This window comes from Fusarium mangiferae (assembly GCF_900044065.1).
Source record: "Fusarium mangiferae strain MRC7560 genome assembly, contig: FMAN_scaffold005, whole genome shotgun sequence".
In the NCBI taxonomy this organism is placed as follows: Eukaryota; Fungi; Ascomycota; class Sordariomycetes; order Hypocreales; family Nectriaceae; genus Fusarium; species Fusarium mangiferae.
Window position 1 is genome coordinate 1,732,104 of NW_024573925.1, and position 12,953 is coordinate 1,745,056.

At 49.0% G+C, this 12,953-nt stretch overlaps 2 protein-coding genes across 2 annotated transcripts; one reads left to right on the forward strand and one right to left on the reverse strand.

Annotated features, from left to right (window-relative positions):
• Positions 1 to 539: 539 nt before the first annotated feature.
• On the forward strand, positions 540 to 1,893 carry FMAN_07513 (uncharacterized protein; the record flags this gene model as incomplete). Its single annotated transcript, XM_041831145.1, has 2 exons — positions 540 to 594; positions 656 to 1,893. 2 exons carry the CDS (start codon positions 540 to 542, stop codon positions 1,891 to 1,893), a joined length of 1,293 nt encoding a protein of 430 aa, XP_041681738.1.
• A 4,079-nt stretch (positions 1,894 to 5,972) lies between these two features.
• FMAN_07514 (putative RAS-2 protein) lies at positions 5,973 to 6,746 on the reverse strand (the record flags this gene model as incomplete). The annotated part of the gene is made up of 2 exons (XM_041831146.1): positions 5,973 to 6,575; positions 6,642 to 6,746. 2 exons carry the CDS (start codon positions 6,744 to 6,746, stop codon positions 5,973 to 5,975), a joined length of 708 nt encoding a protein of 235 aa, XP_041681739.1.
• Positions 6,747 to 12,953: the final 6,207 nt, after the last annotated feature.

Sequence of the window (12,953 nt, forward strand, 5' to 3'; positions counted from 1 at the left end):
CCCGCTTGTGCAGTTGATTTCGCTCCTTCATCGTTCTTTGCAACCCCAGACGATCGCATCAATTTCTCATCGACGGCCAACACCTTCACGCATCGATTTGAACCGAATCGAATCCCGAGAGAGAAGAAGCCCGGCTTTTCTTTCTCGTATTTTATTATTCGAATCAATCGCCCGGTCGATTATGTCTCCTTGCGCCTCCTAACCAGCCTTCCTTTTCATCTGAGCTAGCCTCTGAACCCACACTCGTTTCTCACTCATCTCACTTCGACTATCACGGACTCGATTTTTGGATATACATCGACTTGTTCTGCTCGTTCTCATATGCCGGAAATCACCACCAAAAAAAAAACCACATAATCATTCCATCTCTCCAAGCCCTGTCGCAGATCACTATTCGAGTCAGCGTATTGCCAAGCATTGTTGATAACTCACCTCAACTTGTGCTTGACTGATCATCCGAAGCGATCGACATATCTTAGCAGCCAAGCATCATATATCATCGCATTCGCTCCATAAGTCTTCCATACCCAGACGTCGCCATGATGGAGAGGTCAGGATACCTCGTTGCCAGGAACCTGGATGAGTTAAACCATGGTAAGTCAATCAGAGAGTTGCCGACATGTTCAGTTTCACAGCCTCTAACAGTCGTCCCTAGCATTCCAGCTTGTCCCTCGAAGCAAGGACTGTGTGAAATGTGACGATGATACACAACTTGAATGTCCAAAGTGCGCAGATAACGAAGTCTGCCAATTCACCGTTCCCCTCGACTGTACCATGTGTGCTACATCCTTCTGCGAAAAGGACTCGGACAACTCCAGCAACAGCGGCGGCGGTGGCCCAAATGTTGGTGCTATCGTTGGTGGTGTTCTCGGTGGCATCGTGGTCATTGCTATTGCTACCTACATAGTATGGAGATTCTGTATCAAGCCGAAACGTTCGCAGATCCCCACGTCTATATACATCGAAGACACAGACGCCATTCAGAATGAGAAGGATGCTGCCTCAAGAGGAACTCGCCCGCACTCTACACACACCGTTCACTCAATCGCATCAACAGTCCTCACGCGAGCATCAAACATCATCCAGATCGCATATATCCCCGGCGTCACAAACCGAGCGACCCCGACATCGCCAAACGTTCTTGTCCCTCCAGTCCCACCGATCCCTATGCACCATGCCGAGGCCAACCGGGGTCTAGGACACGATGATCAGCATTTCTTTGTTCCTGGCGATCTCCGAGACTCTACCTACTCGGGGCTATCAGGCTACTCGGACCGAACATCATACGCTCGTACCTCTTACGCACCTCGATCTAGTGTGGCTTCTACGATTTATGGAAAACAGGCTCAGGTTCTTACACCTGCCCAGACCGGAATGAGAGCCAAGCCCACCGTTGTCAGTGTCAAGTCCGTCGGTAACAACAGCGGCGACATGGTGGCACCTCCAGTCCCTACAATTGACTTCGAGAAGTTTGGTGGCGGCAGGCCCAAGAGCGGTGCAAGTGCGTTCAGCGTCGGCTCAACGTTCCTCAACAGCGCCAACACTGCTACGCAGGCTCGCGCACAGGTGGTCAAAGTTGGAACATTGAAGAAGGTCGACGTGGGAAGTAAGACAGAATCAGACACATCGTCATCAACCATGGCACCATCACCACCAACAACACCAAGTGGCCGTGTTACTAGAGATTCGAGCATTACCGTTATCGATGAGTCGCCTTCTGTGGACCAAGGCCCTTTCTCGGACCCCCCAGAGCGATCTAGTCCACAGAAAGCAAACAAGGCCCCTAGCCTTGGTGCCGTCATGGAAGATTCAGCAGGCGAGGATGACAAGCCTCTGACTCTCACGCGGCGGGACAGCAGTCCTTTTGGGGATAAGCACGCGACAAAAGAGTAGCTGCTACGCTGCTCTACTCTGATATAGTGCAACTTTCTCACGAATCTGTCACGAATCTAGCCGAATGTTGGTCAAGGGACATGGACTAGAATTTGTCTTTTATTTATTTTCTTTATGTTATATTCACTTCATGTCAACTTTTATTGGAAGACAAACACAGAATTGTCACGGGATATGGCACCCTTTTTTATGTTATACTCAGGGTAGCGGAGAGGGACTTGTTAACAGCTATGGCGTCTTGGAAGGAATGCCGTGGCAACGGCTTCAGGGATGCCTGCAGGCCTCGGAAGTCTCTATGTGAATATTGAATAGAGATGATTCTATATGTGTTTGTGTATCCGTGATGGGTTCCCCCTTGATAAGCCCTCAACCCGTTGCGGCACCTGGAATTAGCCCTGTAGTACCTTGCCATGGGAGACATGAAGGATGCAAATGTGTATCCCGTCGCCTGTCTCCATATACTGCAAATGATTGCAGAGACAGGAGCATCGATGCCTGCATAGGAATCAAGACACAATGGGAACATGTGGAGACTGGTTATCATTGTCACATAGTGTCCTATGCTGGGTAGCTTGGGTAAAATGAGTTTCATAGTCTACAATCCAAGTAGAACCAGACCTGGGATGAGAGGGATTGTAGGTCATTTGTTAAATCCTTTCTTTCCCAGCACCTCGGGACTTTCGGGGTTTGTCAGTACTGGACTACCTCATTATCTCAGGTATGGATTTCGTCATACTAAGGTAGGCACTGTTGAAAGCCGGCCTCTCAGCCACTTCCCCTCACAATCAAAATGCTATCGCACGAAGATCATCGTGCTTAGACTGTCGATCTCGCGAGGTTATCACCATGACTCGGCCGATAGACAGCGCTGCCTATTGGCCACTAGATTGATCATCTTTAGCATCGCAACTCGCTGAAGATAAAACGACAATTCGATTGACACCGTGTCCTTGCCGCAACACAATTGTACCCTAAGGGTCAGAGTGAAGTAGGTGTTGCGAATGCAGGTTTATCCGTAACACTGGATATCTAGTTCAAAGCCAACATGTTGATCTTTTGGTCGAGGCTGGTTAGAAGAGTTGGCCGAGACTATCGGCGTCCTTAGATCCGGCACTGTCTCTTGACATGACTTGTGAAGTGGTGGAGTTGGCTCCAAGAGCTTGTCATGAAGGTCAATGCTATTGTAGGTTCGGTAAGGTTAGTACTGATAATTTGTACAAGCCCTACTACTCACCCAAGTCCAGTGTCGAAACATGAGTCTTGAACCACGCCGTCTCTTCTGTGTCCTGCAGGGCTTCTCCTTGGTCCTATTTTGTCTCTTCTCTAAACCCTAGCTTCGGGATTTCTCATCCCCTGTTCCCCGAACACGTTACGTTTGATGGGTTTCTTGACCCTCCACTTCACTTAGGTTGATTCCTTTGGATGGCTGACCTTCCCCTTCTGTGCATGTCCCCAGCATCCATCCATTAACTTGAACTGCCCGTCACAGCTGAGTCCTTTTCACAAGCAATCAAGTAGCATGTAATAGAGACAACTACATACAGTCGTAATATGCCGGGTGTGACTGCCACTCGCTCCCTTTCGTTCAGGGTCATCTTAAACGCCCGCTGCTAGTCTGCTGTAGCCTCCAGCCATGACGCCGGTCTATATTCCGGTCCTGGTCCGCCTCTGCTAGACCCCGACACGGGACGGCTTCCAGATGCCCAAGGGTTTCGGAGAGCAGTCTATCCGACGTGTCTAGAGTATATATACATGCATCTATGCATACATACATACATACACACTCTCGTGCATAGGTACGTAGTTACGTGATTTGCAAAAAAGAACGCAATATAGCTTCTCCTATCCTAATGTAGCGCCATAAGCTTCCCTGGGTTAGACCAAAACACGATGCTACTGTGGCTCACTTCCAAGGATGAGTCCTACCTAGTCATGGATCTTAATCCGAAGCCCCTGCGCAATTCTTCGAGAAAAAAACGAGGCCGGTAGTATCGGCATAGGTTTAACCGTATGGAAACTTTATTCGGCACTTGTTCTGTCACTGTGAAAGCCTAGAGCTCTACCATCGAATTTCCTGTGGGTGAATGACTAGCTGCCCATATTAGCAACAAAGGGACCATTTTTAATAGTCCCAGCCCTAAATTCGATATCAAGTTGATGTCATGGGTGCCAGGCTTACCTAGGTACTTTGGATAGATAGGTCCGTACTATCGACTACCACATTGATGCTTCCATAACAAAGTGTGAAGCGCCACTACGATAACATCCGCAATGGGAATAAACATACATACGCGGCACGCAGTCCATCTTTCAAATGACCTGTTCTACAGCGCACCAGGTAAGGTAGTTTAGTAGTGACTAAGTATGTAACCGAGTCGTTGACCACTAGCTGCATATAATAAACAATGTCCTTCTTTCTTTTTCCATCACGCTTTACTCTTTGGCGTCGTTGAGAAGTGTCATGGTTCATGACAATTACGTGGGGTGAATGATTTGATAACCATCACATAACCTGCGGGAAGCGTGGGAGTGGTGCAGGCATGCGATCAATCAATGACCATCCATCCTACGGCCATGGACAATAAGTGATGAGCTACCTAGGTATGTACTGTAGCTGCTCGTAAACAGAAGTATTCCACAGCGTCTCCATCGCTGATGGGGAACCTTTGTGGTTGAACATCTACTTGTAGCGTAGCGCGAACTCGTCCATTTTCAACTGCAACGACACCCCCATTCATGGATATCACCCACCCACGTTTGCGCACTAACAACCTGCCTAGCAAACCCCACCAATTTCGCTATCAGATCGATCTTTACTTTACTTTACTTTACTGGACTTGTGTCTTTCATTCAAGTCGCCGTAAGACTATGCTGCGTGTGTTGCATGCAAGAGCTTTCGAAGCAAAGCCAGAACAGCAGCAGGAAAGTAGCCTTTGGTATAATGGCAATAGATGAGATAGCATCTCCGACCAGCTCTGTGCTCTCTCAGCATCAGGGCTCGCATTTAAAGTCCACTGGCAGGGAACATGGTTCCGATAGATGCCAAGGTACGCCGATGCTAACGGGGCTAACACCTTTCATGCCCTTGGTGAGTGAGCCAACATGACACAAGACACCAACAAAGGGAGGGGAAATCGGCCGTTGCATCTTTGTTGGGTCCCTTTCTTTTCCCTCAGAACAAACATCTTGTACATATCTGACGGGGTCTTAGTCCGGACCGGGTTATCAGAAGGAGCTGGGATACTGCGGATCTCAGCTTTTCGTAATGGTGACACGACTGCCATTACTACCTAGTAGGTAGGTAGTCTTTGCTTCAATAAATGTAGATCACCTAGGTACTCACTGTACACGATTCACAATTTCAGGAGGTTAGATACTGCGTCGGAATGGCTTGGGAATTCATCCAAAAGCAAGCAGGAAGTAAAAGAAACGTGAGCCGAGATGTGAATCAGGATTGATGGCCATTCTTTTATCGTTGCTCTATTCTGTAGGGTTGACTGATGTTGGGAATTTCCAACCCCATAACAAAATATTATCTTCCACAAGTGACTATTAACCCGAAATCAGATGTAAATGGAAACCTTTGATTAGGTAGTGGAGATGTTTCCGCACGGATGTGAGAGCCAGCGATAGGTTGCTGGTTGCAGAGGAATGCCATTCAAATTTTGGTCGTAAATTTGGAAAACAAATAGTAGTATAAATGTCAACAGATAACCTAGCGCCCCAAGAATATGCCTCTTTTTGTTCGTACGCCGTGCGCCGGTGCGGAACTGCTTCTGCTTTGGTTCGTCAATCGATGCTGCGTCGTCATGTCGCCCTACTTGTTGGGCAATTGGCCATCTAGAAATCGCAGAAAAGTAATAAAGCCCGTCTCTGATCTTATCCCCTCCGTACTTCCCACGATATCTCACCAATCATCTTCAAATCATTGGGCATATCCTCTGTCAAGAGAGATGAGGGATCGCCTCATGCGTATTTCTTGACGTTGGCCTGTTGTCGCTAGCGAATCGATCTACTCGTTCGCCTCATTTTCCTCCTCTTAGCTGATAGATTTCCAATCCGTAATGGGACGTATCCACTCATAATACCACGCACTTGGACTTGCTTCGGTCCTTGTTCCTATTTCTGTGTCTTTCGTCTCGATCGCCCCCCCTCGCATCTCCGTTGCCTGTTCGCGTCCGACCGCTCGATCTTTCCGAGGGGCGTGAGGCTTGTTGTCGTTGACGACGTAAGATCCTAACAACGTCGTAAAACGCCTTTTCGACGTTGATGCAATTTTTGGCCGAAGCTTCTACAAACTCGCAGCCGAGCTCACGGGCGAGAGCATGACCTTCTTGCGTTGAGACCTCTCTCTCGGTGACTCGGTCGCTCTTGTTACCGACAAGCATAATGGGCACGGGCAGCTGCGGGTTTGCAGCGGAGATAGGAGAACCGGGATAAGACGGCGACGAAGCGCACGATTCTTTGACTCGTTGGATCTGATGGTGGAATCGTTTGATCCGAGTGAAGGAGGATCGTGACGAGATGCTGTAAACAAGAACAAAGCCTTCGCCATCACGAATCCATTGATCTCGTAGTGCTGTATATTCCTCTTGCCCAGCGGTATCGAGTACTTCGAGCATGCAAGGTTGGCCATCGATGACAACCTGCTTTCGGTATGAATCCTCAATCGTGGGGTCGTACTGTTACAGAGGCGTTAACTCAATGTCACCAATAAAGCGGAAACAAAACTGCCATGTCGAACTTACAGTCTCAACAAAGTGCTGCAAACATAGCTGAATGGTAAGAGCTGTTTTTCCAACACCGCCATCTCCCAGAACCACCAACTTGTATAGCACCATTCGGCCAGCCATGATGATGGCGACGTCGAGTAAATCGACAAAAGGTAGAGCCGATAAAAGAGGAGAGAGATTAGGTCTCGCAGGAGAGAAACACGACCCAAGCGACCAACGGACCGGAGAGGGGGAGGGTGGAGAAAAGAGGGGGTGGTCGGTAATTGAGGCTCACGAGATGCAGTGTCGATATATCCAAGGTGGTTGGAGGTTGTGAGGTCGAGGTCGTCTTCACGGGTAATAAAACAGAGGCGAAGGTGAGAAACGGAGGAGGGGGTGGCTTGATGGAGCAAAGAGCTGTGACCAAGCGAAAGCGGCGGCAGTGGCAGTACCAGTAGCAGCACCAGAAAACGTAATGGAGGCAGGCAGGCAGGTATGTGCTGACTTGTAGCGGCGGCGGTGGGCGTCAAGGCGTCAAGTGCGTCAAAATGAGGCAGCTGGGAGGGCGGAGGGGGTCGACGGCAGTGCAAGGCAAATCAATGCGTAGCGATGAATGCAAGGCTCAAAGACACGAGGCAGGGCGCGGCAAGGCAGCTACAGATGTCGACGAACAAGCGCCAGTGGCAAAAAAAGGATAGCACTGGACCGGGCTGGTAGGGACTGATAATAATAGCAGTCTGTTTGTGAGTTTGTAGTGTCAATATCCGTCCAAGAAAGAGTTGGGAGTGGACAAGAGGTAGATGTTTGGTCTAGGTCTAGGTCCAGACGTAGACGTGGAGCTGCTTGGACTCTGAGTGCTAAGGAAGGTGAGTTACTGGACTGAAGGACAAATGGAGCAAGTTGGCTTGCTCTTGCACATTGGGCTTTGAATTGGGATTGGGAGAAGACAGCCCAGCCCAGCCCACCTCCAGTCAAGCTAAGGTGGAGAACCCTTTTTTTTTTCCTCTTAGCTTTTTCCTTCTCTCTCCCTCTCCCAACCTTACCCAAATATTTGAGCATACTGTAGTGGTACTTTCACTCAGTGCTAGCAGGCCCTTGAAGGTGGGCGCCCTGGACTCCCAGGTTGCAATCCAGGCGGGGCGCCAGGTTTTACCAAATACCTGGGTGAAAGGTATCCATGCGATGGAGACGCGGCAGCGGTACTCTCTTCCTAGGACCCAGAGGAGAGGCTAGAGGTCCTTGGAGGGGTTCTCTAGGTTCTCTAAGGGGGGATCAGCAACCAAACAAGCCACTTCACCGTGCAGACGGTCTGGTACCTTGCGTGGAGGATTTACATTGACCAGAGGTACTCCCTTTTAGACTGTGCACGTTTACGGATAAACCTACCTAGCGTGGATGGGGAATGCAGAAGCACACCCCAAGCTATCTCATTACTCCAGTCTACTAATAACTCCGAAGTTCAATTGCTACATAACCCTTCACGGACAAGCAGAATAGGGGATTCGTCGTCGTGGATCAATTGACGAGAAAATCCCCTACAGACAGGCAGCTTAGCGAATACCACGAGCTACCCAAGTCCCACGGAATGGAGCTGCCCTGGCCATTCATGGGTAGGATGTCGGTTCGGTGGGTGCCCCGAGAAATGGGAGAGCGAGGGTGCTGTGCTAGGCTCCTGATAGGCGAGGGATGAAGCCGGAGTGGTGAAGCGGTGGACGAGGGGCATGCCCTGGTCACAAAACTCGTTGTCGAGCGTCTCCATTTCCCTCACCTTGTGGTGTTTATGTATACCCATCACCCAGAAGTATGCATTCTTTTGCGTGCCTGTCCTTCGATAGTTGAAAAGCTGCAGCATGAAAGCGCCTGGGACTCTGCAACAATGCGGTTTCTTGATCATGCTTAAACTCAAGGATGTTCGGAACCCAAGCCCAGATGAGTAGCTAAGGTATTGTCGATTTGTCCAATTAAGGCACACATCAATCCGGGCCGTTTTAAGTTGTATGAAAGACTTGTCCTGTCCTCTGCCAGGTACATGATCGAGTGCCACCTTCGTCAGTGATGTGACTTCTGGTGTGGCTATTATTTGGAGTGAACAGTACAGACTAATAGGTGGTTGTTCATCGGCGGGCACCCGGGAGCCCGGGTCACGGCTCGGTTGTGTCGCGGCGGGCGGAGGACTCGACCGGATCTAGGCAGCTTTACCAGGTTTGGCCTTGGTCCGTTGCTCATACTGTAGGAATAGAGTGGATTGGAAGAGTCTTCCGTGCTGCTCTGTGATGTTGCTGGGCTGTGACAGGAACTTAGCTGAAAGAACCAACATGAACTTGGCCTAGGTGGCTAGGACAAGAAACACGCGTTGCCTGCCTGTCTGTGCCTTTAGTGGTTTGAGTGGGGAATGAAAAGATTTGTTGTCACTGTCGTAATTCTACTCAAGTCTTTTGCAAGATCAGTGTGTGTGTGTGTGTGTCTGGCGTAGATGGTTTGGCAATACATCTTTCTTCTTCCTTATTTAGTTGGAACCTCCATCTGGGATTTATGATGAAGGATTTGATTGATCGCATATGCTGCGTTCAGTCGTATGCCGTTTGGTGATCAATCGAGAAGCTCAGCTGGAAATAGTTTCCCGGGCTGCCTTCTCTTTCCACAATGGCTTGATATTATTTATTTATTTATTTCTTCCATCTCTCGTTTGCTCTGGTTTCTCAAATCAGCATCCTTGTTGTTGTGTAGTCGTCTGCATGCTGCATGCTGCTGCAGCCCAGCCCACACACAGGCCAAGCGGTCGCAGGACGGACAAGTGGTGTGGTTGTGTTCAGAGGGACAGGGTCCTTGTCTCCCCGGGAAGTCCAGTCCCATGGAGGCATAGTCGCATTTTAAAGAGGACCAGCCTTGGAAAAAAGGTGGTGGCCTGTGCGGAAGCCGCTCCCAGCTCTCAGCATCCATCAAAGCTCACGTTTCTTGGATGCAGAACTGATAAAATTACTGAAGTACCTACCAGTACCTACAGATACCACCTAATTAATTAATACCTGCTGTTCTCGACAACTAACCTTAGTAGTTGCCTTCCATAGCACTTTACCAAGGGAATTTCTGTATACCGACAACGATGCATTTCCTTCGATTTCAAATAGACAAGCTTTTGCCAGCCAAAATAGGTCTATTTCACCTGCACTGATCGCCCAGTCATGCCCTCAGATAAACAAGCATCGCCTAATGAGCACCAAGCTCCAAGCATTTCCAGAGCCGCGCTTGTCGAGCTCCCAGTGACAAGTAAGTGACCGGCATTGTTCCAGTCCTTTCCTTTCGGGTTCTTTCAAGGGACCCGGCGCTACTGTACGGAGTGCGAGGACGGGATTCCACGCTCCTACAAGGCACGGCACAGCACAGCGCAGTAAGTAACGCCTCTGGCTGTTGTGCGTTACGTCCCGTGTGCTCTGGGGTATCTCCACCCCTGTCACTTGCTGATCTCACTCATCGGCGAGCTTTGATTCTCCACCAGAGTTTCGACGACGTTGGAGAGACAGAGGGAAGGGAGGAGGTTGGATTTGGAGCAATCGGGCTGGTTGGGCACCAGACCAATGGACCAGCTTCGGAAGAGGACAAGATGGAATTTCAGTTAAGTTATTGTGCTGAAAGAATTCAATGAAAGTGCTTTGGCGATTTCAGTTGCCATATAGGCTTATCAATATATCAAATAAATTACAGGATCCTAAAATCTAGACCAGATTGGCCGACCGAGTCTTGGATGCGCCAAAAAAAAAAAAACCCCAACGCCAAGAACGTTACCGTCGTTTCTTTGCTTTTTATTACTTCCCGCTAACGGTGTCCGCGGCTTTAAGACACGGCAAAACCCATTACTTGCTTTCGTGGCTTTTGGCGATAGCATCAACATCATGTTTTCCACTATTGGGATGGAAACCGAGCAAGCGCCCGACAAGCAACAAATCCCTAGTTATAAATCAAGTAATCCCCAAAACTGACTGCATCCTCTTGGCATCAGCTAATCGGTCCACCACGTAATCTTCCAATCTTCCGAAACACGACTGCCTGCCCTTCTAGAGCAGCATGCCCATGTCAAATGCTACATGCATGGGGATTGATATTCCACCCGTCTCGGTATTCCATAGAGACCCTGCTTTTTTTTTCGTTTTTTTTTTTTTGTTGGGCTCGCATGCTTGACACGGACGAAGACAAGCTTCGGACTACAGCCGTGCATACATACGATCGCCAGCCACTCATTCAAAAACGCGACTTGATGGCTAGTGAGATCTATTCGAGTCTAGACACCCGATGCTAACACGAGGATCGAGAAACGGCGGCGCCACTCTATTATGGTCTCTGGGAATTTAGACGGCCGCGGGACCGGCGTTTATCTTACCTCGTCACGCCAGTCAGGGATCCTGTCCAGTCTTCACACAAGGGACAACTAAGTTAAGTCCACTGCTTGCATGGCAACTGGGACATTCAGGGGCTGATGAGTCTCAGCGACCTCTAAAGACATGATGCTTGTTCTGTTGGCTCGAAACGAGTCCGTCGGCCCTTGGACGTGATATCTGCATTCGCCCTACAGTATCAATCTCACTGCATTGTCCTGAACGGGAATGCGAGAGCATACCACGATGACACGGTGCTCCATATCTCGCGAAGGTTCGTCAGAGTTGCACAGACAATGGGGGCAGCACTTGGGTCAAAGGTTTTGCTACTATTGAACTTCTCTCGACGATTGAACAACAGTACGACTGGATTGGCCAGATAGGAACTATGCAGGTGTGCCAAACACTCCCGAGACAAATCTACCCCACACCCTAAACGTGCCAGCCGAAAGCTAGGTAGGTACCTATTATAAACGTCTTGTTACCCAGGTACCATAGTATGTAGCTCACCAATTCCAGTTCAAAGGCCCTCATTACAAAGTCAGTAGAGTCAGGCCGGTCAGAAAAGAAAAGAACACTGAAACTTACTTCCAGATACGTCAGATCTCATGTTTCGAACAGGACTCGGCCCTTGAAGCCATCCCGGATCTTGCACACCCCAATCGTGTAGGACCGATTGACACCCCAATGTCACATTTTCCCGATCACACATTTGGGTGATTTCCCCAGTCTTTGCTTTGATCCGAAAACGCCATGGAAAAATTAACAAGGCTAGTCAAACGGTCTTAACTTGAGAGGGAAACTCGTATGTTGTCGGGCCGTTGTCATCTATGGGGTAAATCAACGTTTCCCCAGACTTTCTATGGATGCGCCTTGTCGTCAGCCGAAAATTGGACATTATTGGCATCTGAACGACAGCCTCAGTGTATATCAGACCCAAGACCAGATATCTTTTGCCCTGTCATGTTGCCATGTGCTTTGCCGCCGGATGTCCCTCTTCTTGTTACTCTCTGGCACATCGCAAATGAGACCGACTAACTTGCGGGTGTTCGATCCGTGAAGCCCAACCAGTCACAGGACAGTGTGATCTGGGTTACAGGTTCATTCAATATGCAGAGAGAACAATATCATACCCGTCTGCGCGGGGGGGCGGGATTTAGAACGCGAACGAAGGTGGTAGGAAAATCAGCAGGGCTGAGTCGCCCAGAGACAAACTCTACCTATACATACAGCCTTGGACTACCTAGGTACCTAGACTATATACTCGTACTGTAAGAGCCGCAAAACAAGGTTTCAATAGGGCGAGTTTAGTTCAATGGCAGGCTCACTTGTACACTTTGGGCCTCTCTGCCACCTCGCTTCGACCGAAGGTGCTGTAAAAACTGCTCGTTCAAATACCCAAAAGTTCAGCTCCAACACTTTCTGGATACAGATGCCGACTGGGCCACTTAGTTCTCGTTTACTCGGGTTCGGTTAGACCTGACAGTGAACGCGGCGGAGAAAACGGAGACGGAATCGGTCACCTAACTAGAGCCGAAAACATCAGCTCCATGATCGTGGGGTTGTTCACGTTCGAGCCTTTATCCACTTGCGCTCATGCCTTAGCATATTTTGGCGACCAGCGTTTGTGTGATGTAATAGGATCGTATGATTGTAAGTAGAGAACTAATGATCAACCTTATTCATGTAAGCTGGTTAAATATATCTCATGGTATTACTGGAAAGAGAAGTCTTGTGGATGAAGTCCGAATTGGGAATCAACACACGTGAGGTCATATGACTCCAAATAGCTTAGAGGAAAGCTTCTATGCTACTAATGATAGAAACAACAATGTTATGTAACAATCCAAGTGGCTCTGGGTTGAGAATAAGGCTCCGCCGATTGAGTCTCGACCATAGGCATGTCCGAATTCATGCATACTCAGCACTTAAATGACCAATAACAGCAACAACAGGTGCTCGAAACTTTGCGACTATC